This window comes from Colobus angolensis, unplaced genomic scaffold (genome assembly GCF_000951035.1).
Source record: "Colobus angolensis palliatus isolate OR3802 unplaced genomic scaffold, Cang.pa_1.0 Scaffold144, whole genome shotgun sequence".
Taxonomy (NCBI): domain Eukaryota; kingdom Metazoa; phylum Chordata; class Mammalia; order Primates; family Cercopithecidae; genus Colobus; species Colobus angolensis.
Window position 1 is genome coordinate 657,245 of NW_012114533.1, and position 20,979 is coordinate 678,223.

Consider the following 20,979-nt stretch of genomic DNA (forward strand, 5'->3'; position numbering starts at 1 on the left):
CTAACACAGTGAAACCCTGTCTCTACTAAAAATACAAAAAATTAGCTGGCGCCTGTAGTCCCAGCTACTCGGGAGGCTAAGGCAGGAGAATGGCGTGAACCCGAGATTGCGCCATTGCACTCCAGCCTGGGTGACAGAGAAAGACTCCATCTCAAAAAAAGAAAGAAAGAAAGAAAGAAACTGGGCTTTCATGCAGCAGCCATGGGCCTTTGTCCCGGCAGAGGCTACCATGCAACTGACAGCCCAGGATTCAAGGGTGATGTAACCCAGGTCGAGGTAGGTCCCTTGAGGCGGCTCTACCCTGAGGGAGCTGCATAATGGGATCTAGTATGCCTGGGCTGAGCCATTCTGCTCTTCCTCAGGGCCCATGAGGGCTCTGGAGCAGGTGGCATGCATCCCCCTTGTAGGCTGGGGCTTCTCAGTCCTGCTTTCCAAAGTAACCCCTGTGCTATGAGCAACTCTGTTACCACTCAGGGGACCAGGCAACTGTGAGCATAGAAGATAGCCCTGTCCCAACCCACTTGAAAGTCTTGATATCCTCCCTTCCCCAGAGTAGCCCCTAGAATAGATGCTGAACTAGGTGACCTGGATTTAAATCTGTCTACCGCAGTCAAGCCAGGTGACTCTGGGCAAGTCATTAAACACACTGAAATTCATTTCTTCATAGGTAAATTGGGGTGTAACTGTTTACTGAGTGCTCACTTCATGAGAGATGCTGAGTATATATTGGTGAATGTCAGCCCAGTGTGTAGTCCCTGCTTCATGAGATAACTGGAAGAAACATTAAACGTTGTCCAAATAATAATTATGGCTGTGAAAGATGCTGCTAGTCAGAAAACATAGCCTGCATAGAGAGTGTAATATGGCAGGGACCAAACCAGTTCTAGGTCAGGGGTAGTGTCCCTTGAGGAAGGGAATTATTTTATTTTTATTTAAAAATATTTTTCTTTTTTTGGGGGGGGTGTTGGGGGACAAAGTCTTGCTCTGTTGTCCAGGATGGAGTGCAGTGGCACCATCTCGGCTCACTGCAACCTCTGCCCCCCAGGTTCACCCCATTCTCCTGCCTCAGCCTCCCAAGTAGCTGGGACTATAGGCACATGCCACCACGCCTGGCTAATTTTTGTATTTTTAGTAGAGATAGGGTTTCACTGTGTTAGCCAAGATGGTCTTGATCTCCTGACCTCATGATCCGACCCCCTCGGCCTCGCAAAGTGCTGGGATTAGAGGCATGAGCCACTGTGCCCAGCCTAAAAATATTTTTCCCCAAAAAGAGAGATGGAGTCTTGCTGTGTTGCCCAGGCTGGTCTTAAACTCCTGAGCTCAAACGATCCTCCTGCCTCAGCCTCCCAAAGTGCTGGAATTACAGGCGTGAGGCACCGTGTCCAGCCAAGGAAGGGACTTTTGAAATGAGACCCAAAAGATCAGACAGAGGGACAATAAGTGAAGAGGTGGAGGCAGAAGGGTGCCCAGGCAGAGGAAATAGTTTGTGAAGCCCTAGCACCTAGAAAAATGCACGCACTGGATAGGTGCTCAATACATACTTGTTGACATGTTCCATTCCCATCTACATGCTTTTGACTCCCAAAAGTCTGTTCAGGAGTCAGGAGCATGTGGGTGGTAATGAATGGCTCTAGACCCATAGGTCCAAGTGGCAGCTCATCGTCTCACTCAGATGATGGGGCAGAAGGCTCAGAAGGCACACTACCTTGCCATGAAAGAGCTTGAGACAAACTGAAAGAAAGCCAGGGTGGGGCCGGGTGCTTTGTCACACCTGTAATCCCAACACTTTGAGAGGCCAAGGCGGGTGGATCACCTCAGGTCAGGAGTTTGAGACCTACCTGGCCAACATGGTGAAACCCTGTCTCTACTAGAAATACTAGAAATACCTGGCTAAAAAATTAGCCAGGTGTGGTGGCATATGTCTGTAATCCCAGTTACTCAGGAGGCTGAGGCAGGAGAATCGCTTGAACCTGGGCGGTAGAGGTTGCAGTGAGCCAAGATGGCGCTACTGCACTCCAGCCTGGGCGACAGGGTGAGGCATTGTCTCAAAAACAAAACAAGAGAAACAAACAAACAAACAAAAAACAAAAAAAGCAGCCTGGCGCGGTGGCTCACACCTGTAATCTCAGCACTTTGGGAGGCCGAGGCGGGTGGATCACAGGGTCAGAAAATCGAGACTATCCTGGCTAACATGGTGAAACCCCGTCTCTACTAAAAATACAAAAAATTAGCTGGGCGTGGTGGCGGGCGCCTGTAGTCCCAGCTGGCAGGAGAATGGCGTGAACCCGGGAGGCGAAGCTTGCAGTGAGCCGAGATTGCGCCACTGCACTCCAGCCTGGGTGACAGAGCGAGACTCTGTCTCAAAAAAAAAAAAAAAGCCAGGGTGGAGGGAGGGAAATGATCCAGAAAGGTATGATGCATGGTGAAGCTGGAGAGAAATAGACAAGGTAAGGCCTGCAGTGGAAAGCCATGAAAAGATGCTGGACTTCCCTGAAGGGTAGCAGGAAGGCATTGATAGATTTTAAGCAGGAAAATATATGATTTTTTTGTAAAGATCACACAGCTGTGGTGTGGAGAATAGGTTGTTGGGGGAAAAAGGGAGTGGGGAGAAGGGTTAGGAAGGCCTTGCAGGCAAGAAATGGAGAAGAGTAGGAGTAGAGATGGAGAGAAATAGATGTGGCAAGAGATAATGATTAGGGCTTGGCGACTGATTGGATGAGGGAAAGCAAGGGGTAGGATGGTGTCAAGGATAATTCCCATATTTGTGGCAGGAACAGCCCAGTGCCTGGACATGCATTTACTGAGGATGGCCTTGGAGGAATAAAGCATTTGAGAGAACGTCCGTTTGGGACACGCTAAGCGTGAGATGTCTGTAAAACACATGTGGCAGTCTTAGGGAGGTAGATGTCCAAGCCTGTGGCTCAGAGGAGACTGGACTAGAGGACTGGACATTTGGGAATTTATGACATGGCATTGGTACATAAAGATGTGGCCCAGATGAGATCTTCCAGAGAGAGAGAGTGCTGCAGTGAGAAGAAGCGGCAGCTTTGCATGTGAGGAACTCCCACATTTAGAGGGCAGCAGAGAAGGGGACAGAGAAAGGGCCTTCCACGAAATGGCCAGAGAGGTAGAAGGAAACCAGGAAAGAATGGCGTCTCAGAAACCAAAGTTGGAGCTGCTGAAAGGGCAAATAGGTGAAACCATGAGAAATTGCCCCCTCTTTTTTAGTAGATCAAAACCAGACAAAATTGGTAAGCTCATATGGTTCAACCTAATTAGACCAAAACCTGGAAAAAGTAACTGACAACCTCAGTCTAAATTTTGAGGCCGGGCACGGTGACTCATGGCTGTAATCCCAGCACTTTGGGAGGCCAAGGTGGGCGAATTACTTTGAGTTCAGGAGTTTGAGACCAGCCTGGGTCTTGAACCCTGGACTCAAAACATGGCAAAACTGCATCTCTACTAAAACAAACAAACAAACAACAACAACAACAACAACAAAAAACTAGTAGGTGGTGTACCCCTGTAGTCCCAGCTACTCCAGAAGCTAAGGCAGGAGGATGGCTTGAGCCGGGGAGATGGAGGTTGCAGTGAGCCGAGATCATGCCACTGTACTCCAGCCTGGGTGACAGAGCCAGACCCTGTCTCAAAAAAGAAAAAGAAAAAGAAATAATTTTGGTGGAGATTTTGGAGCAGAAGCCAGACTCAAGATAGGGAGAAGTGGATAGCATGTGGAGAAGGAAAGAAGGAAGTAGAATTGACAGACTTGGTGATTGACTGGTAGGGGTGAAAGAAGGCAAAATCAAGGGTAATCCCCAGGTTTCAGCTTTGGCAGCTGAGTGGTGCCAGCTGATGAAGCAGATGTGTGTTTGGAGGGGGATGTGTGCAGATCGGTAGTCTATCATGAGTGTGAGGTGTGTGGAACTGGTGGTGCCTCTGAACTTTCTGACTGGGATGATGAGCTGCCATTTGGACCTATGGGTCTGGAGCCATTCATTACCACCCACATGCTCCTGACTCCCAAACAGACTTTTGGGAGTCAAAAGCATGTAGATGGGAATGGAGCATGTCAACAAGTATGTATTCAGCACCTAGCCAGTGTGGGCATTTGACTAGGTGCTAGGGTTACACTCATGAATAAGACAGAGTGTCCCCCTCGTCCCCACCTTGCTTTGGAGCTTCCATTTTATGGGGGCAGACAGACAATAGGCAAATAAGCACAAAATAATGTTAACAGTAGTAAGTGCTATGTAGGGTTAAGGGGCATGGAGAAGACTTATTTGCCATAGGTTAGACAGGGAAGGGCTCTCTGAGGAGGTAACATTTGAGTGGAGCCCTGAGGAGTGACTGGACGAGCCATGGATGTCCTGCAGGACACAGACAGAAGGAAGCTCAGCAAGTCTGAGGGACAGCAAGGTGGGGCGGGAGCGAGCCAGTGAGGAGGGACTGTGGAGGCTGGAGAGCTGGGAAAGGGCCAGATCTGTGGGCTCCACAGGCCTTGGGGAGGAGGATGGAAAGTCCTCTGCAGATAGCCCCAAGCTGCGGGAAGGGCAGGGACTGGATGAGAGGAGAGAATCCATGAAAGGCTTCCCCTTCTATCTGGGCCCCAGAGCCAGAAAAGCCCCTTTGTGCAGAGGGTGGGTGGCCTGTTCTGGGTGGGGGAAGGGCTGTGCTTGGTCCTGAGGCTGCTCCTTGAGGGGCTGGACAATGGAGCCCCTTGTGGTTGGACTTAGGAGCCAAGGGGCTCCCTCAGTGATGGGATTCCTGAGCCAGGAGGCATGTGACCCCAAGACCTTGCCAGAAGGTCTGGGACTGATGCTGGGGAATGGGGTAGGGGGATGGGGAGAGGTGGGGGGCGCCTCCTCTAGAGGCTGTCTCCAGACACAGTGCCCTGTCCTGTCTCAGGCTGGAGGAGGTGAGATGGGCGGAGGAGGGGGCATGGTTCTGCTTCGGGGAACAGAGGGCAGCATCAACAGATGGTTCCATGGCAGGCCCGAAGGGAGGAGCCACTGCCCCCGGGCCCAGTGGGTAGGGGAAGGCAGAAGAGGGCCTGGCCATCCTGTCTGTCTGTGTCCCTACAGAAGAGAGAGCATGGAGCTGGAGAGGATCGTCAGTGCAGCGCTCCTTGCCTTTGTCCAGACACACCTCCCGGAGGCCGACCTCAGGTAGAGACGGCTCCCCCAGAAGGTTCATGTCAGTGCCCAGAGCTGGAGCTGCCGGGCAGTACTACAGGTCCTGGCCGATGGAAAGATGGCAGGAGGGCTGATTAGGATTTGCTGAAAGGCCTTACTTCTCATCCTGTCCCTGTCACCTTTGTTGGGCAGATGGGAAACCATAGCTCTGAGGGAGGGGGTTATACACTCTGGCCTCAAGGATGAAGGTCTAGCTCATAGACCTCATGAAGCTGAAGGCTGGAGTCTCAGGACAGGTGGGGGTGCTGGAGGCATCTAGTATCCTACCCAGGGCTTGTCCTTTTCCCTTCCTGCAGTGGCTTGGATGAGGTCATCTTCTCCTATGTGCTTGGGGTCCTGGAGGACCTGGGCCCCTCGGGCCCATCAGAGGAGAACTTCGACATGGAGGCCTTCACTGAGATGATGGAGGCCTATGTGCCTGGCTTCGCCCACATCCCCAGGTAGGTTTTGGCTGGGGCCAGGAGGAGGAAGGGGCTGGCTGATTATGGGGTGGGCAGAATCATCCTCTCACCATCCTCATCTTTTCAGGGGAACAATAGGGGACATGATGCAGAAGCTCTCAGGGCAGCTGAGCGATGCCAGGAACAAAGGTGAGTCTGGGGCTCTAGGCACCTGGGTGATTCATAACCCCGTTACCCCCCCCCCCAACTCCCTGCTCCCCAGAGCCTTGGCAAACCTGATGCTCTCTTTGCCTATTTAAGAGAACCTGCAACCGCAGAGCTCTGGTGTCCAAGGTCAGGTGCCCATCTCCTCAGAGCCCCTGCAGCGGCCCGAAATGCTCAAAGAAGAGACTAGGTCTTCTGCTGCTGCTGCTGCGGACACCCAAGATGAGGTACTGGTAGAGAAGAGTACCGATGAGGGACCCAGGGGGCTGGAAAAGGGGGAGTATTGCCTCTTGTTAATGTTTGTACCCTTAGGCAACTGGAGCTGAGGAGGAGCTTCTGCCAGGGGTGGATGTACTCCTAGAGGTGTTCCCTACCTGTTCGGTGGAACAGGCCCAGTGGGTGCTGGCCAAAGCTCGGGGGGACTTGGAAGAAGCTGTGCAGATGCTGGTAGAGGGGAAGGAAGAGGGGCCTGCAGCCTGGGAGGGCCCCAACCAGGTATCTTCTCCCAGCACCCTCTACCATGTAGCCTCAGCTACATTCCACCTTGGAGTTAAGCCCCAACCCCTGCCTATCCCCATCTGTTTCCCCTGCTGGTGCCCTTGGGCCTAGACCAGGCCTCCCCTCTCTGCAGGACCTGCCCAGACGCCTCAGAGGCCCCCAAAAGGATGAGCTGAAGTCCTTCATCCTGCAGAAGTGAGTCTGAGCTGGCCTGGGCTGGGCTGGGCCCTAGAGGGTCTTCCCAGGGTGACAGGAGCTTCACCCAGCCAGTTTTTGACAGGTATATGATGGTGGATAGTGCAGAGGATCAGAAGATTCACCGGCCCATGGCTCCCAAGGAGGTGAGAGACTTAAGGGTTGCTGGGGATATGGAATGGGTGGGACTGGCTCCTGGCTTCTGCCACTCACTGCCTGATTGCCTGACAGGCCCCCAAGAAGCTGATCCGATACATCGACAACCAGGTAGTGAGCACCAAAGGGGAGCGATTCAAAGACGTGCGGAACCCTGAGGCCGAGGAGATGAAAGCCACATACATCAACCTCAAGCCGGCCAGAAAGTACCGCTTCCATTGAGGCACTCGCCGGACTCTGCCCGAGCCTTCTAGGCTCAGATCCCAGAGGGATGCAGGAGCCCTATACCCCTACACAGGGGCCCCCTAACTCCTGTCCCCCTTCTCTACTTCTTTGCTCCATAGTGTTAACCTACTCTCGGAGCTGCCTCCATGGATGGGCACAGTAAAAGTGGCCCAAGGAAGGTGTGAGTGCATTCTGGTCATTTCTGCCTCAAGACTGGGATACTATGCCTGTCTGACCTTTCCTCCCCAACTTCGAATCCCCTATCTTCAACAGGGCAGCACGAGGCAAGAGGGGGTAAAAAGTTCTTTATTTGAAGCTCCAGGGTGGGGCAGGGCACTGGCCTCTCACCAGAGGTCCCCACAGTTCAGGTTCCCTACAGCTCAGTGTCAGGCCCCAGCCACACAGTCCAGCTGTGCTCCGATTGGCAGGCGCGTCAGACCTGCAGATTGACAAAAGGTGCGAAGCCAGCCATATCCTGCAGCAGCACCAGGGCCTGGTGCAGCGGTGGCTCCACGTCGATGTCCACGCCGCGCTTCCGCAAGCGGCTCAGGCTGGACTCCGCCACATGGTGGCAGTGCCGCACCCGCAGAGAGCGCAGCGCGGGGCAGTACTCGGCCAATGCCCTGAGGGAGGAGCAGGGTGAAGCTAGGGGCATGAAGCCACCACACCCTTGGTGGGGTAAGGTGGGAGCCCGGGCTCACTCAGCCTCGGACTGGCTCTGGCAAAATCCCGGTCTCCCTCCAGCTCGGGGCAGGGGCATACTTTTTCCGTGCCTACACAAGGGAGGCACCTGGATTGGCTTCCAGCGAGCTGGAGACTTCCCGTCTCATTTAAGGGGGGGAACCTGGCCCTCAGCTCCACCTAGGATTGCAAGGTTTCCCCCTTGTTGAAGAAAAGCCGGAAGTCGACTTTCTATGTGAAATCTCCCAATGTGTAAATATTGGTTCAAAAGTTTTTCAACTATGGGCTCTCCGGCCTAGGCAACCCTAGAGACCCTTTCTGTTCAGAATGGGCGTGCTGTGGTTTGCAGGAAGATTCAGAAGCCTCAGTCCGGGCTTTTAACAACTACAGCCCGCCCCATACCAGCAGAGGCTAAGTGACTGCCCTCCTCCCGCCCCATCAGGCCCAGGCACCTGACACCGTCGCTTCCGACGCGGAGGCAGCCGGTGAGGTCAAGGTGCTGGAGTTCTGGGCAGTTCCGAGCCAACTCTTGAACCGCGGCGTCCCCCACGTTGGCGTTGACGGCCAGAGAGAGGCTGCGGAGGCCAGCCCCGCGCCTCTGCGCCAGGTACACGATGGCCTCGTCCTTGAGCTGGCGGCAGGCGGTGAGATCCAGCTCCTCCAGGGCCGGGCAGCGGTCAGCAAGGCCGCGCAGCGCCAGCCCGTCCACCCAGTCACAGTGCGCGAGCGACAGGCGCTGCAGGCGTGAGCAGCCCTCGGCCAGCGCCCCAAGCGCCCGACGACTCAGTTGCCCGCAACCGCCCAGCGCCACACTCCGCAGCTGCGGATTACGCGCCAGCACCGGCACCAGGTCCTCGTCTGACAACCATTCGTGACACGGCGCCAGCGCCAGCTCCTGCAGCCCCTCGGCGTCCCGCAGCAGCCGAGCCAATGCGGCCCGCGGGATCTGCAGACCCACCTGCGGGCGGGGAGGCACCCCAACTCTCAGCCCGTCCCGCACTCCTCAGCCGCCTATGCACCCCTGAGTTCTTTTCTGGCAGCCTCCTGCTCTCCCAGGAGAGACCTCACTTTCCCTCTGAGTCGCTACCCAGTACTTGCCCTTTGGGAGTTCTCCCTGCTGCGTGGATCCCTTCCCGGGCAGCCCCGGCGGCCCAAGGGGGTCCAGAAGGGTATACTGCGGGGCTGGGGGCTGGGCTAGAGGCGGGGCGGTACCCAGGCAGGGGCGGGGCTTCAGCCCCCGGCTCACCTGCGCGGCATCGAAGCGACGCAGCCCGGCCAGGTGAAGCTGCACCAGCGCCCGGAAGGCCCGGCTAACGCGCTGCAACCGGAGCAGCTGGCACAGCGGGACCCGGTTCAGGACGTGTGGGAGCAGCACATCTTCCCAGGGCAGGTCCAGGAGCCTGCGAGTAAAGGGGCGTTGGCACCGGCGTCCCGAGGCCACTATTACCTGCGAGTCCGCCTCCGTTATGCTCCTGCGCCCCAGCTCCCAAGAGCGGCCCCCAGACCCAGCCCCGGCTCGGATACCCTCCCGCAGGTTCGTCTTCCCTCTCTCGGCCCCTCCGGTACTCGGTACCTGACGGCTCCGGGCTCTTGCTCCCCTCCGGACGGCTCCATCGGTGGCTCCATCGGCTGTCTATTGCGCGTGCGCAGTAAGATTTTCTCGCTTTGGCCTTGGAGTGGCCGTGCCAAACCCGCCTCCTTGGCCTGTAGAGATAGACCTATTCAATCGAGTGCCGTCTCACCGAGGAGCCAATCTGAAAGCTTTTCGGGTAGACCCCGAAACACAGGCGGAACAGACCGGTGGTGTAACATTAGGCCTCGCCTTCTCAACTACAGAGCTTGAGGCCCGAAGCTGGAGAATGCGGTGGGCATCAGAGACTGGTTTCTGTCGTCCTCTTGGGCCAGTAGCCGCCTCTGAGTGAAGTGATGATGGAAGGAGCAGGCAAGGCCAAACGCGGAGGGGGCGGAGCCAGGACTCCTAGGTTACCGGCCTCGCCTCTGCCCTCTGATCGCGTTTAGCGACTTTGAAAAACGGAGAGAAACTATCCAGGCTCTTACTGTCTGCCACGTAACAGGTGTTCAATAATTAATTGTTGAAATAATGAATGAATGGGCGAGGCTATAATTTTTCCCTCATCAAGTAAACCTGCTCAAACCTCCCATTCCTGATTAATTGTGAAGAGCTATCCAGCCTCTTCCACTTCCTAACAGTTTGGGCCGCGTTTCCGCCGGAGGAAGGGAGACGTTAAGGGGCGCAAATAAAGACTATATTTCCAACTGGGTCCCTTTCATTTCCTCCAAAGGTCCAGAGTCCTGAGAAGAAGGAGAGCTCAGCTCAGCCCGCCAGGGGTAGTGCTTCTCGGCTGGCCTTGGGTTTAGTTGTAGGGTCTGAGGCTGGGTCCGCCCTGGGGCAGTGACGCCCCAGACCTCTGGACTCGGCTTCAAGACTGCCTCTCACCGCGTCCCCACGTCCCAGTCCCAGGATCCGCTCCGGGGGACCCCAGGGGTAGTGCCTTCCCCCATCATCCACAGGATGAGTGTGGGGGGATGTGAAGGACGCGAGGGCCGCTGCACCGCTGACGGTCTGGCGTTCCTTCGGTGCAACCGCTTCAGCTGGCTCATCACAACGAAAACCACTTCTCATCTGTTATCTCGTCAGGGCTTCGGGCACCTCTCTCTGAAAGGTGGGCAGGTCCATGCTATCTTTCCATTTTAAAGATGGGGAAACCGAGGCCCTGGAGAGGAAGCGCCTTGTCCAGAATCAAGCCAGACGGGAATAGAGAACCCAGACATCTGGTTTTCCCAGAATTCCTTCCACGTTTCCCCACCCCGCAAGGCAGCGAGAAGGGAGAAGCCAGTGGCGCGGAAGGACAAGAAAGGGGTCAAGTTAGGTGAGGGCTTGCTACCTCTTCTTCCTCAGCCTGCTTAGGGAGGGGGTAGCTGGGAGGACTGACCCCTGCAAAGATAGAGCCACGTGAGCGCGCACCACCTCCGGCCGCGCGCCTCGTCCCCCTCCCTTCTTTGTTCGCGCCTCTGCGCCTGCGCAGTGCGACAAATCTGGCGCTGTCCCCTTCAGCACCACGCGGAGTCCGCGCCGCCCCTCCCCGCGGTGAGCCCCGCGCACCCCCGCCTCGCACGTCCTCGCGCCCCCTGACTACCCGAACAGACCCCTTCTTCCTTCCGAGGTCACCATCTGCCCTCCCTGGCCCTCCCAAAGAGAGTAGTTGCCATAGTAACTCGAGCGGCTCTTTCTTAAAATAGCAGGGTCCCCTTCTACCCTGGCCAAGGGCACAAGGGTTGCCTTGTCCCCCACGTCTTCCAGTCCCTAGGTCATCTCTTACCCCTGGGCAGGCGTGACGACACCTAACTCAGGCAGCAAGGAAGTTCTTCCTGAAGTCTGATTTAACATCCCCCTGCTGCATCCTGGGAGGGTGGTCAGGGTTGGGTCTCCTGGGTCCAAGACTCAAAACCCCTGGCGGGTTCAAGACGGTGTTCCCTAGATCTCCTTTCCATAGTTGATGGTCTCCTGGATTTAGGGGGCGGGTCCAGTCTACACCCATACCGTGTGCTTGGCGCGGCCGCGTGCTCGTGGGGGCGGGAGCGCGTGTGGCATGTAACAGGTCATGTGGCAGCCTCCTAGGGACACGCGTGGGGTCTGGAGCGGGACACGCGTGTGCAGCCGGGCCTTACGTGTGGCTCAAGGGGCGGTGGGCGAGAGAGACGTGGACACAAGTGGGGTGGGGCACGTCAGGGTCTGGGGAATAGAACCAGGGGTTCTATGCGCCCTCCTCCTTGTCTGGGGCGGGTCTTAGGTTGGCGGGAGAGCCCAGCGGGGACCTAGTGACCAAGGGGGCTGGCAGCCTCCGGGGCTCCGGGCCCTGGGAGAGGGCGGGGGGTGGGGGGGATTAGCGTTGCCTGAGCGGCGCGTAGGGGGTAGGGGGAGGGACTGAGAGGCGGGCGGGCCTGGAGCAAACGGGAGCTGCGCTGCCTTCACAGCTCAGCTGGGCCCAGCCTCTCCTCTGTCTCTCCTCGGTCCCAGCTCTGGGCGAGCAGCGGTGAGTACTGAGGTGGCATTGAGTTGGGGCTGCGCTGGGTATGCGCTGGGACCCCGTTGAGCTTCCGGAACCTGCCTGGCAGGGTTGCTACTCCTGACCTCTGCCCCTCCCCTGCATTGCCACCAGAGGCCCCTTTACCTGGTTCTGGTCTCTCCCAGATGGGATCTGTCTTACCCCTGGGGAGAGAGGGAGAGGAGAGGAATATGATGCAGATTCCCCTCAAGAGACCCTAGGAGGTGGGGGGAGGGGAGGGTGTGTGTCCCTGCTTGAGTGTGTACATCTGTATGTGTATATCTGTATGTGTATGTGACTGTGAGCAGTAGGTCTCTGTGTCTGATACACCTGGACCTCTGTGCACTGGAGAATGATAGCCTGTGTATATATTTGGGTACCTCTTTGTGTCTTCCTGTTTGATGATGGTGTGTGTGTAAAACAAGCATGTGCCTTTTCATTACACACATATTTGTTATGACTATGAGAGTGCATGAGGGTGTGTCTTTGAGCAGTGTGTGTGTGTCTGTGTCTGTGTGTGCCAGAGGGTGTTGCCTATGAATGTGTTTAACTGTGTACTGACATATTTGTCCTATGTATGTGTGTGTGTGTATGTGTGTGCCTGTCTGTACCTGTATGAAGAAAAGAATGTCCCTGGCCGGGTGCGGTGGCTCACACCTGTAATCCCAGCACTTTGGGAGGTGGAGGCAGGGGGATCCCCTGAGGTCAGAAGTTCAAAACCAGCCTGGACAACATGGTGAAACTCTGTCTCTACTAAAAATACAAAAATGAGCCAAGCGTAGTGGTGGGCGCCTGTAATCCCAGCTATTCGGGAGTCTGAGACAAGAGAATCACTTGAACCTGGGAGGCAGAGGTTGCAGTGAGCCGAGATAGCACCATTCCACTCCAGCCTGGGCGCAGGGGTGAAACTCTGTCTCAAAAAAAAAAAAAAAAGAAGAAGAAGAAGAAGAAGAATGTCCCTTTCCCATTCAGTATGTATATATTGGGGGTAGGACCCTCTGCTCAGGCTTTTCTCCCCACTTCCATGCTGTGCCTCTCAGTCCTTCAGCATCCCTATAGAACCCCTGTTCTTCTTCCCTCTCCTTCCAGGAGGCCTGAGTTTCCCTTCCCTGAGTGAGAAGCCTCCATAAGACAGACTATAGGGGTCACAGGGCGGTATGATGGTGACAGCTGACTGATACCCCTTCTCCAAAGGGTGGAGTACCAACTTCCCCTATTCCAGAAGTAGCTCCAAAGTGCCATAAGAACTCCGGGCTCACTCAACTTCTGAAGTTGCTTCCTCTCTCCTCCCAGGGTGATGCTCAGGGCCCCAGGCAGAAGGAAAGGAGCCAGGGGCCCACCAGGTGTATAACTCTTTTCTCCTCAGGCCTCTATGGAAGTAGCCCCCAGGCGTGGGATCAATGATCCCATATTACCAGGATGAGCTAGGCCCCTGGTACTCGGAGGCCCCAGCCAACCTTCCCTTCCCTGTCTCTGCTGTCCTGTCCATCTAACTCCTTGGCAGTTCACCCCATGCTCCCCTTCCTCTTTTACAGGCCTGTCTGAAGAGCATGCAGCCCCCTTACTCCCCGCCTGGCCTCGCCATCCCTGCCCCCCCAGCCTGACCCCCGGCCCCAGCATGGCCCAGGGTGCCATGCGCTTCTGCTCGGAAGGCGACTGTGCCATCTCCCCACCACGATGCCCACGCCGCTGGCTCCCCGAAGGCCCAGTGCCCCAGAGCCCCCCAGCCAGCATGTATGGCAGCACAGGCTCCTTGCTACGGCGAGTGGCAGGTCCAGGTCCTCGAGGCCGGGAACTGGGACGTGTGACAGCACCCTGTACACCTCTGCGTGGCCCCCCGTCACCCCGTGTTGCTCCCTCACCCTGGGCACCCTCTTCACCCACTGGGCAGCCCCCACCCGGGGCCCAGAGCTCCGTGGTCATCTTCCGCTTTGTGGAGAAGGCCAGTGTGAGGCCACTGAATGGGCTACCTGCTCCCGGGGGCTTGAGTCGGAGCTGGGATCTGGGGGGGGTTTCTCCTCCCAGGCCCACCCCAGCCCTTGGGCCTGGCTCCAACCGGAAGTTACGGCTGGAAGCATCCACATCAGACCCACTCCCCGCCAGAGGAGGCTCGGCCCTACCTGGCAGCCGGAACCTTGTACATGGGCCGCCAGCCCCACCCCAGGTTGGAGCAGATGGCCTTTACTCCTCTCTCCCCAATGGGCTTGGGGGCCCCCCTGAGCGCCTGGCCACACTCTTCAGAGGACCTGCTGACACTGGATTCCTGAACCAGGTATGCAACTTCCCCTGGGTTCCCGGGGCCCCCAGTGTAGGGGCAAGGCTTAACCTCCTGTCAGACATGGGCTTGTCTGCTGTTCACTCTGAATCCTTTAATCTGTCCTAAATCTGCCTCTCTCTTGCCCTCTGTGTTTGTCTCTGTGTCTCTGCACCTCCATCTCTGTCCCTGCATGTTTTAATTTCTGTTTCTGTCTCATATTCTTGTGTCTTTGTATGTCTGGTTTTATCTCTGGGTGTCTGTGTCTCCCTCCTTGGCTCAGGGGGATACCTGGTCCTCCCCCCGGGAAGTTTCCTCTCATGCCCAGAGAATCGCTCGAGCCAAATGGGAATTCTTCTATGGCTCCTTGGACCCCCCCAGCTCAGGTAAGGCCTGGGACTGAGGCAGGGAGAACAGGGCAGGACCTTCCCCACAGCAACTGAGACTCAGTAGGGAGCCCTCCTTCAAACTTCCCCCAATCCTTGGAATTGGCTCTTGAGTCAGCCAATGTCTCCCCAGGCCTCAATCTTTCCATCTGCGCTATAATGGGAGGCTGGAGGATAGGGACTGGGTGGGACACCTGGAGGAAGCTGAGTAATGGAGGGAGGGGACGGCAGGATATTGAGGGGCATTCCATGGAGTAGAAAAGAGGCTCAGCAGGGCTCAGGGGCCCCAGCATTTTGGGAGGCCAAGGCAGGAGGACTGTTCAAAGCCAGCAATCCAAGACCAGCCTGGGCAACATAGCGAGTCTCTACAAAAAATTTAATTAGCTGGATGTAGTGGTGTGCACTTATAGTCCCAACTACTGGGGATGCTGGGTTGGGAGGATCCCTTGAGTCCAGGCGATCAAGGCTGCAGTGAGTTATAATTGCACCACTGCACTTCATCGTGACACAGTGAGACCCTATCTCAAAAAAGAAAGAGAGAGAGAGAGAAAGAGAGAAAGAAAAAGACTGGTTTTCCCCCAGTTCCTCAAAGCCATTTGACAAGAACTTGATTTAAAATAAGCTCCACTGGCACCAGGAACAAGCTAAGTTTGTAGCAGGAGGAATGGTGGCTAGACAGTGAGAGAACTTCCTGCCAATATGAGGCAGTGGGCAGAGCTCCTACAGCAGAATGAGGACAGGGAGCTGACGTGGATAACCTCTTGACCTGGATGCCTATGCACACTACAGGTGCTAAGCCCCCAGAGCAGGCCCCCCCATCTCCACCTGGGGTGGGCTCAAGGCAGGGCTCTGGGGTGGCTGTGGGGCAAGCGGCCAAGTACTCAGAGACAGACCTGGACACGGTGCCCCTGAGGTGCTACCGCGAGACTGACATCGATGAGGTGCTGGCTGAGCGGGAGGAGGCTGACTCGGCCATTGAAAGTCAGCCCAGCTCTGAGGGTCCACCAGGCACTGCCCACCCACCCGCCCCACGGCCCGGCCTACACCCTGACCCTCATCCCAGCCTCGGCAGTGGCAATGAGGATGAGGACGAGGATGAGGCAGGCGGGGAAGAAGATGTGGACGACGAGGTGTTTGAGGCCTCTGAAGGGGCCCGGTGAGTGAGGGAGTGGGAGAAGGAAGTGGCTTGCTCCTTCCCATTGGCATACAGGCAGAGCAGGGCTCAAAGGGCTTAGGATAGAGAAGGATGTGGGCATTGTGTATAGCAGGAGATTCTAGACAGAGGCCTGAGGCTTGGCGGAACACTGGGGATGTGGGAAGCAAAGAGGCCAGGGGTTCAAGCAGAACAGGGGGCAGGGCGAGAGGCCAGAGGCCGCAGTCAAGCCCAGGATCACAGGAGCATGAGTCCGGATCCTGGTGGGAGAGTGGGGAGTGTGGGGACATTCCTTTCCGTCTCACACCCCAGTGTCGCTTGGAGCCTCATCTTCTCCTAAGATGTTGCCAGAAATAGAAATGGGATGGCAGGAGGGAAGCGGATCAGGGAAAATGAGGAGAAAGGGAGATTAGCAGGGAGGGAGGGGACTGGGTGCTGGGGACTGATAGGGCTGGTGTGCCTCAGGGGGCACTGAATAGCTTGGTCCCCTACCCTGGAGGCTCTTTTTTGTTAGTGGGCAAGAGCCAGTGAAAAGGAGATGATAATCCCCTAAGCAGAGTCAGTGTGAGAGTTCAGTGAAATTCTGCCCGAGCCCTGTGATCTGGGCCCCTAATCAGAGATTCTCCCTGCCCCTGCAGGCCAGGGAGCCGGATGCCTCTCAAGTCACCTGTGCCCTTTCTACCTGGGACCAGCCCCTCGGCTGATGGGCCTGACTCTTTCAGTTGTGTGTTCGAAGCCATCCTGGAGTCACACCGGGCCAAAGGCACCTCCTATACCAGCCTCGCCTCACTGGAGGCCTTGGCCTCACCTGGCCCAACCCAGAGCCCCTTCTTCACCTTTGAGCTGCCTCCCCAACCCCCTGCCCCCCGGCCCGACCCACCAGCTCCTGCCCCACTTGCCCCTCTTGAACCGGATTCTGGTACCAGCTCTGCTGCTGATGGTCCTTGGACACAGAGAGGGGAGGAGGAGGAGGCAGAGGCCAGAGCCAAGCTGGCCCCAGGGAGGGAGCCCCCTAGTCCCTGCCACTCAGAGGACAGCCTTGGGCTGGGTGCAGCACCCCTTGGCAGGTAAGTAATTCCTTTTGTCCCTCAGACTTGAGGCCCCCAGGGCTCCAGAAACAGCTGCTGTAAGGGACAGATCCTGAGTGTGAGGATTAGTTTATATTCCTGACCCCTGAGCAGGGGTGGTTAGGGGATGCAGATCCTGTTTTCCCATTTGGAGGACTACTGCCATTAGCTGTGAGGGGGAGTCCCTCACAGCGCCTCTCTTGGTCTCAAGTCCAGTGGCTTGAGAAAGCATGATTCAGCACTGAGGGATCCCATGAGAATACCCTTCTTGCTCTCCTGGAGGGCTCTTTCTTCCCTTGGCAGAGTCTTTAGCCTGCTCAGAATTCTTGTGACCTTACCCCCACCCAGCCTGGAGGCTTCACCAAAGATGCAGCCACCAGCCTCTCCCACTGCCTCCCTCCCATGTCGCCCCTGCCCAATCAGGCATCTCTCGTCCAGCTCCAGGAAGTCCTTTCACAGTCTAACCTTTCTGCTCTCCCCTCTGCCAGCTACCCTCTCAGTCATAAGAGGAAGCCATGGCAACAGGAGGGGGTGGCCAGGGAGACAGGGTTGCCTAGCAACCAGGAGTTTCCGGCCTCTGTCTCTAGGGTGACAGGTGGCTTTGCGAGTAGAGCAGCTGGGGTGGGAAGGGGAGGAGAGAAAGGGAATGAGGGTGCGCACCCTGACCCTTAACCCCCTAACTCCAGAGCCTGCTTCTGTGTGGGTAGAGGGGGAGCACCAAGGAGAGGCTCCTCTCCCTAAAAGGCAGGAGGGGGAAAGCCTTCGGACCAGTATCCCTGCTGCCCTCAAATCTTTCCCTGGCCCTCCACAGTTCCTCCATAGTAGCCCATCTATTCCACCTTTGTCCATAGTCTAAGAGACAAAGGACTATTTTCTGTGTAGGGCCAAGGTGGGAACAGATAATCTACATCTAATAGCAAATGTAGGCCCCTGGGAGCTTGGGGAAGCAACCAGAACTCTCACAGCAGCAAGATGGATGTGGGTTAGATTTAAGGCAGGACTTCCACAGAGAGGTGGTAATGATAGAGTAGGCTGATGGAGAGAATCTAATCTCCTTCCCAGGGAAAAAGAAGAATGCTTTCCCATGTCCCTCCACTCCCTCCCCTTCTCCACCTTCTGGGCCTGGAGGCAGAAGGAGGGTCTGGATGGCTCCTAAGGACCCTGCTCCAGCCTGAGCTGGTGTTCTATCCCGGCAGCGAACCACCCCTGAGCCAGCTGGTGTCCGACTCAGACTCAGAGCTGGACAGCACAGAGCGGCTGGCCCTGGGAAGCACAGACACCTTGTCCAATGGGCAGAAAGCGGACCTCGAGGCTGCACAGCGCCTGGCCAAGAGACTGTACCGACTAGACGGCTTCAGGAAGGCTGATGTGGCCCGGCACCTTGGCAAGAAGTAAAGCCACTAGGCTGGGACTGAGGATGGGGGCAGAGGGAGTGCATCCTGAAAGCAGCTCTCCATCTAATGTCCCCAGGTCATTGGGTGATCCCCACCTGACCCCCTGCACTTCCCCTTGAGACCCTACCTGTCTCTCTACCCTGCCCACAGCAATGACTTCAGCAAACTGGTGGCTGGGGAGTACCTCAAGTTCTTTGTCTTCACGGGCATGACTCTGGACCAAGCTCTCAGGTGGGTGTTGACCCTTTGGAGGACAGCCCCCACTCTCCAGGCTTCATGTTAGGGCCTCAGGATGCCTCCTCTGAGCCCCTCTGTCCCCCACAAGCTGTCCTGACCTCACCCTTCCCAAGCTGGCTGGGCATGGCCAGGTCCAGAGCTGCCTGGTAAAGGGACCTTGGGTAGGGGTGATGGGTGAATGGTCAGGGTGCATACCCTCATCCCCTTTCTCTCCTCCCCTTCCCACCCCAGCTGCTCTACTCTCAAAGCCACCTGTCACCACAGAGACAGAGGCTGGAAACTCCTGGTTGCTAGGCAACCCTCTCTTGCCCCTTCCCCAGGGTGTTTCTGAAGGAGCTGGCCTTAATGGGTGAGACCCAGGAACGAGAGCGCGTGCTGGCCCACTTCTCTCAGCGATACTTCCAGTGCAATCCTGAAGCCCTGTCCTCAGAGGGTGAGGAGTTCCGAGAGCAGGGGTGTTCTTAGCTGGCCACAGAGGCAAAAGGGGCTGGGCCCTGTGTGTGTGTACAAGAGCGTGAGTGTGTGTACAGCAGGGAATGGATAGACACGCGTGTAGGCATGTGAACTTGCATGTGTGCAGACAGCGCTGTCATGGCTGCATGTATGTGGAACTATACATGTGGGCAGGCATATTGCTAGGGTTGAGTGTGTTGTGAAGAGGCAGTAGTTTGCATGCCTGTGCAGGCCAGTGCTTGGCTGGAGTGGGGTTTCTGTTTGACTGCCCTGGTCTACAGGACTGTGCTGCGGTTCACTTTCTTGTGGTCCAGGCTTAGAGGCAAGGGAACGTTGGGGCAACTAGTGGGCAGCCCTCAGTACCTGAGGGAGCCAGGGACGGGTCCTGAGAATAGGGCTAGGTCCTTGCTGAGGGATCTGTTGGAAGAGGAGCTCTTTGTAGGGAGGGTTCACTAATGGAGTTCAGGAGGTAGGAGGTTGCTGGCCAAAGCAGGTGGAGATGAACTGGGATGTTGGGGAATATCGCTGTGGGAAGGGTCCCTGGGAGGCAGCCAAGGCTGAAAGTCAGCTCTCCCTTAGACGGCGCCCACACTCTGACCTGTGCGCTCATGCTGCTCAACACCGATCTCCACGGCCACGTGAGTGGGGGCCGGGCGGGCAGGAGCCAGAAAACAAACCCCTGGCCAGACATTCAGGACCTGGAAGGCCAAGGGCCCTCCAAACTCACAGGCTTCTGTTGCCTCCCTTAGAACATCGGGAAGCGCATGACCTGCGGGGACTTCATCGGGAACCTGGAGGGCCTCAATGACGGCGGCGACTTCCCTAGGGAGCTGCTCAAGGTGGGGGGCGGGGCAGGGTAGAAGTTGCTGGAGGGGAAGGATGGAGGACCCAGTCGGCGACGGAGTCCGGAGTCCGGAGTCCGAGGGAGGGCAGGGCTGGGGCTTGCCGGCCCCCGCTACTGCCGCGGGAGCCTGGGCTCTCGTGACTCAGCCTGGGGACCACCCCCTCCCCAGGCCCCACGCGCAGGCTCTCCCGGAACATGGCGCACATGCGTGCGGTCGCGGCTGCGCGCGGCGGGGGAGGGGACCCGGCTCTGGAAAACAAGCGAGCAGGCGGCCCAGGCCCCTGCATTTGCCTTCATCAGTTCCCCTCCTCCATTGTGTGCTGGGGTGGAAGGCGGGAGTTGCGGGGGTCCCTGCACGGGGCCGGGATTGGGTGGGGGTACACTCCACACTGCTCCTCCGCCGCGTGGACAGCCAAAAAGACCCTCCTGGTGCTGCTGCGCTGCAGGGACCCGGAGGGAGAGGGGCCTGAGATGGACTAAGCTTTTCCAAGGTCTGGCAGCGAGTTAGCGCAAAGCTGGAGCTAGAAACTGCTTTCTGGCTCCCTGTGAGCAGGCCCCGTTCCCAGGCGCCAGCTCCATGACCCACAACTGAGGGGTCAGATACGTAGGGGCTGGTGCTGGTGGGAGAAGGGAACGGCTTGTCAAATGGGTTCACTCTTCTCCCTGATGTGGTGGTAGTTTATCCAGGGAGGCCTGGACTCGAAGAAACCCCCAGGCTTGGACAAAGGTGTCTCTGCGCCACTACATACATGTAACAGCACAGGAGTGTCCCAGGGCGTGTCTGTGAGCTTGGGGTGCTGGGCTTCTGAGTTTGGGGTGTATCCGAGAGGGAAAGTCCATGGTGAGCTGGGGTGTGAATTGCATCTGTGTGCCCAGGCGTCGTGAATCAAGGGTTTGTATGGCTTGGTGTGTTTGTGTTTTAGGGCTTACGATTTAGAGTGTGTGTCTGAGTTGGGGTGTAGGCTGGATGTTTATGTGTGGTGGGGTGTATATCTTCGAATTGGCCGTGTCTGAGGTATGCCATATGCCTCTGAGTAGGGGGTGTATGTTTGTGAGCTAAAGATTGTAAGTTTTGAAGTGTCCATCTGAATGGGTAGTGTCTGCGAGTTGGGGTGACTGTGAACTGGTGCGTCTGGTTTGTTGGGGTGTACGTCAGAATCGAGGTGTGTTACGTGACTTGGGATCTATATATGGGGGGTATCTGCGGGTGAGCTGGATGAAGTCGGGGCTATTCCTTCCCTGCCTTCGTCCTCCCTCGAGGCCCCTCTTGGCTCAGTGGAAAAGGGCCGCAGGGAAGCGGTCCGACCTCTTGCCTCCCACCACCCCAACCCAGACGAGCCAGAAGGGAGTTCCAGACCCTGCCGGGTCCGCCCAGCGTCACAGCCCCAGGCATAGCGGCGCTCCCAGCCTCCCCGGAGCTGCCACCCACGCTGGCCTCCCCAGGCTCCTCCCAGTGGCCGCGCGGGGAGGGCCCCCTTCGCGATCCGGCGCCTCCATTTCATGCGATCCCCGCCCCCCGCCCTCACCCTCCCCTTCCCGTCGGTGCCCCCTTCCCGCTGTAGCCCAGCCGCA

The 20,979-nt window shown here is 57.0% G+C and overlaps 3 protein-coding genes across 7 annotated transcripts in view; 2 read left to right on the forward strand and 1 right to left on the reverse strand.

The window, feature by feature from the left end:
• CUEDC2 (CUE domain containing 2) overlaps window positions 1-7,049 on the forward strand; it is a 9,927-nt gene extending 2,878 nt beyond the window's left edge. For 2 of the 3 annotated variants that reach the window (XM_011935470.1, XM_011935472.1), the window contains exons 2-9: window positions 5,082-5,165; window positions 5,489-5,632; window positions 5,721-5,782; window positions 5,894-6,024; window positions 6,110-6,292; window positions 6,429-6,490; window positions 6,576-6,636; window positions 6,722-7,049. In XM_011935470.1, the coding sequence (XP_011790860.1) occupies window positions 5,092-5,165; window positions 5,489-5,632; window positions 5,721-5,782; window positions 5,894-6,024; window positions 6,110-6,292; window positions 6,429-6,490; window positions 6,576-6,636; window positions 6,722-6,868 (864 nt within the window). In that variant the 5' untranslated portion in view covers window positions 5,082-5,091 and the 3' untranslated portion in view covers window positions 6,869-7,049. The remainder of the gene's footprint in view (window positions 1-5,081; window positions 5,166-5,488; window positions 5,633-5,720; window positions 5,783-5,893; window positions 6,025-6,109; window positions 6,293-6,428; window positions 6,491-6,575; window positions 6,637-6,721) is intronic. The other variant, XM_011935471.1, reaches the window with a different exon arrangement.
• Window positions 7,050-7,159: 110 nt separating this feature from the next.
• FBXL15 (F-box and leucine-rich repeat protein 15) lies at window positions 7,160-11,119 on the reverse strand. 2 transcript variants are annotated; one of them, XM_011935477.1, is made up of 5 exons: window positions 10,894-11,119; window positions 9,126-9,256; window positions 8,799-8,952; window positions 8,005-8,510; window positions 7,160-7,494 (listed from the first exon to the last, which is right to left on the reverse strand). In XM_011935477.1, exons 2-5 carry the CDS (start codon window positions 9,176-9,178, stop codon window positions 7,305-7,307), a joined length of 903 nt encoding a protein of 300 aa, XP_011790867.1. In that variant the 5' UTR covers window positions 9,179-9,256; window positions 10,894-11,119; the 3' UTR covers window positions 7,160-7,304. The 2 variants fall into 2 exon arrangements, with proteins under 2 accessions (XP_011790867.1, XP_011790865.1); XM_011935475.1 differs by lacking the exon at window positions 10,894-11,119 and adding an exon at window positions 10,011-10,509.
• The window catches only part of PSD (pleckstrin and Sec7 domain containing), a 16,992-nt gene continuing 6,401 nt past the window's right edge, over window positions 10,389-20,979 (forward strand). Inside the window, exons 1-11 of one of the 2 annotated variants that reach the window (XM_011935473.1) lie at window positions 10,389-10,443; window positions 11,549-11,607; window positions 13,155-13,891; window positions 14,157-14,259; window positions 15,049-15,415; window positions 16,051-16,479; window positions 17,676-17,870; window positions 18,024-18,104; window positions 18,431-18,543; window positions 19,143-19,201; window positions 19,313-19,402. In XM_011935473.1, coding sequence (XP_011790863.1) covers window positions 13,238-13,891; window positions 14,157-14,259; window positions 15,049-15,415; window positions 16,051-16,479; window positions 17,676-17,870; window positions 18,024-18,104; window positions 18,431-18,543; window positions 19,143-19,201; window positions 19,313-19,402 — 2,091 coding nt within the window. In that variant the 5' untranslated portion in view covers window positions 10,389-10,443; window positions 11,549-11,607; window positions 13,155-13,237. Of the gene's footprint in view, window positions 10,444-10,595; window positions 10,662-11,548; window positions 11,608-13,154; window positions 13,892-14,156; window positions 14,260-15,048; window positions 15,416-16,050; window positions 16,480-17,675; window positions 17,871-18,023; window positions 18,105-18,430; window positions 18,544-19,142; window positions 19,202-19,312; window positions 19,403-20,979 lie in introns of those variants that run through there. The other variant, XM_011935474.1, reaches the window with a different exon arrangement.

What these genes read in the sequence shown, in the direction of transcription:
- FBXL15 (XM_011935475.1), bottom strand. Translation starts at nt 10,196, where the DNA reads ATGAGAAGTGGTTTTCGTTGTGATGAGCCAGCTGAAGCGGTTGCACCG. An exon ending in CAAGAGCCCGGAGCCGTCAG is followed by an intron (nt 8,953 to 9,125) that starts GTACCGAGTACC and finishes CTTTACTCGCAG; the next exon opens with GCTCCTGGACCTGCCCTGGG. An exon ending in GTCGCTTCGATGCCGCGCAG is followed by an intron (nt 8,511 to 8,798) that starts GTGAGCCGGGGG and finishes CCCCGCCCGCAG; the next exon opens with GTGGGTCTGCAGATCCCGCG.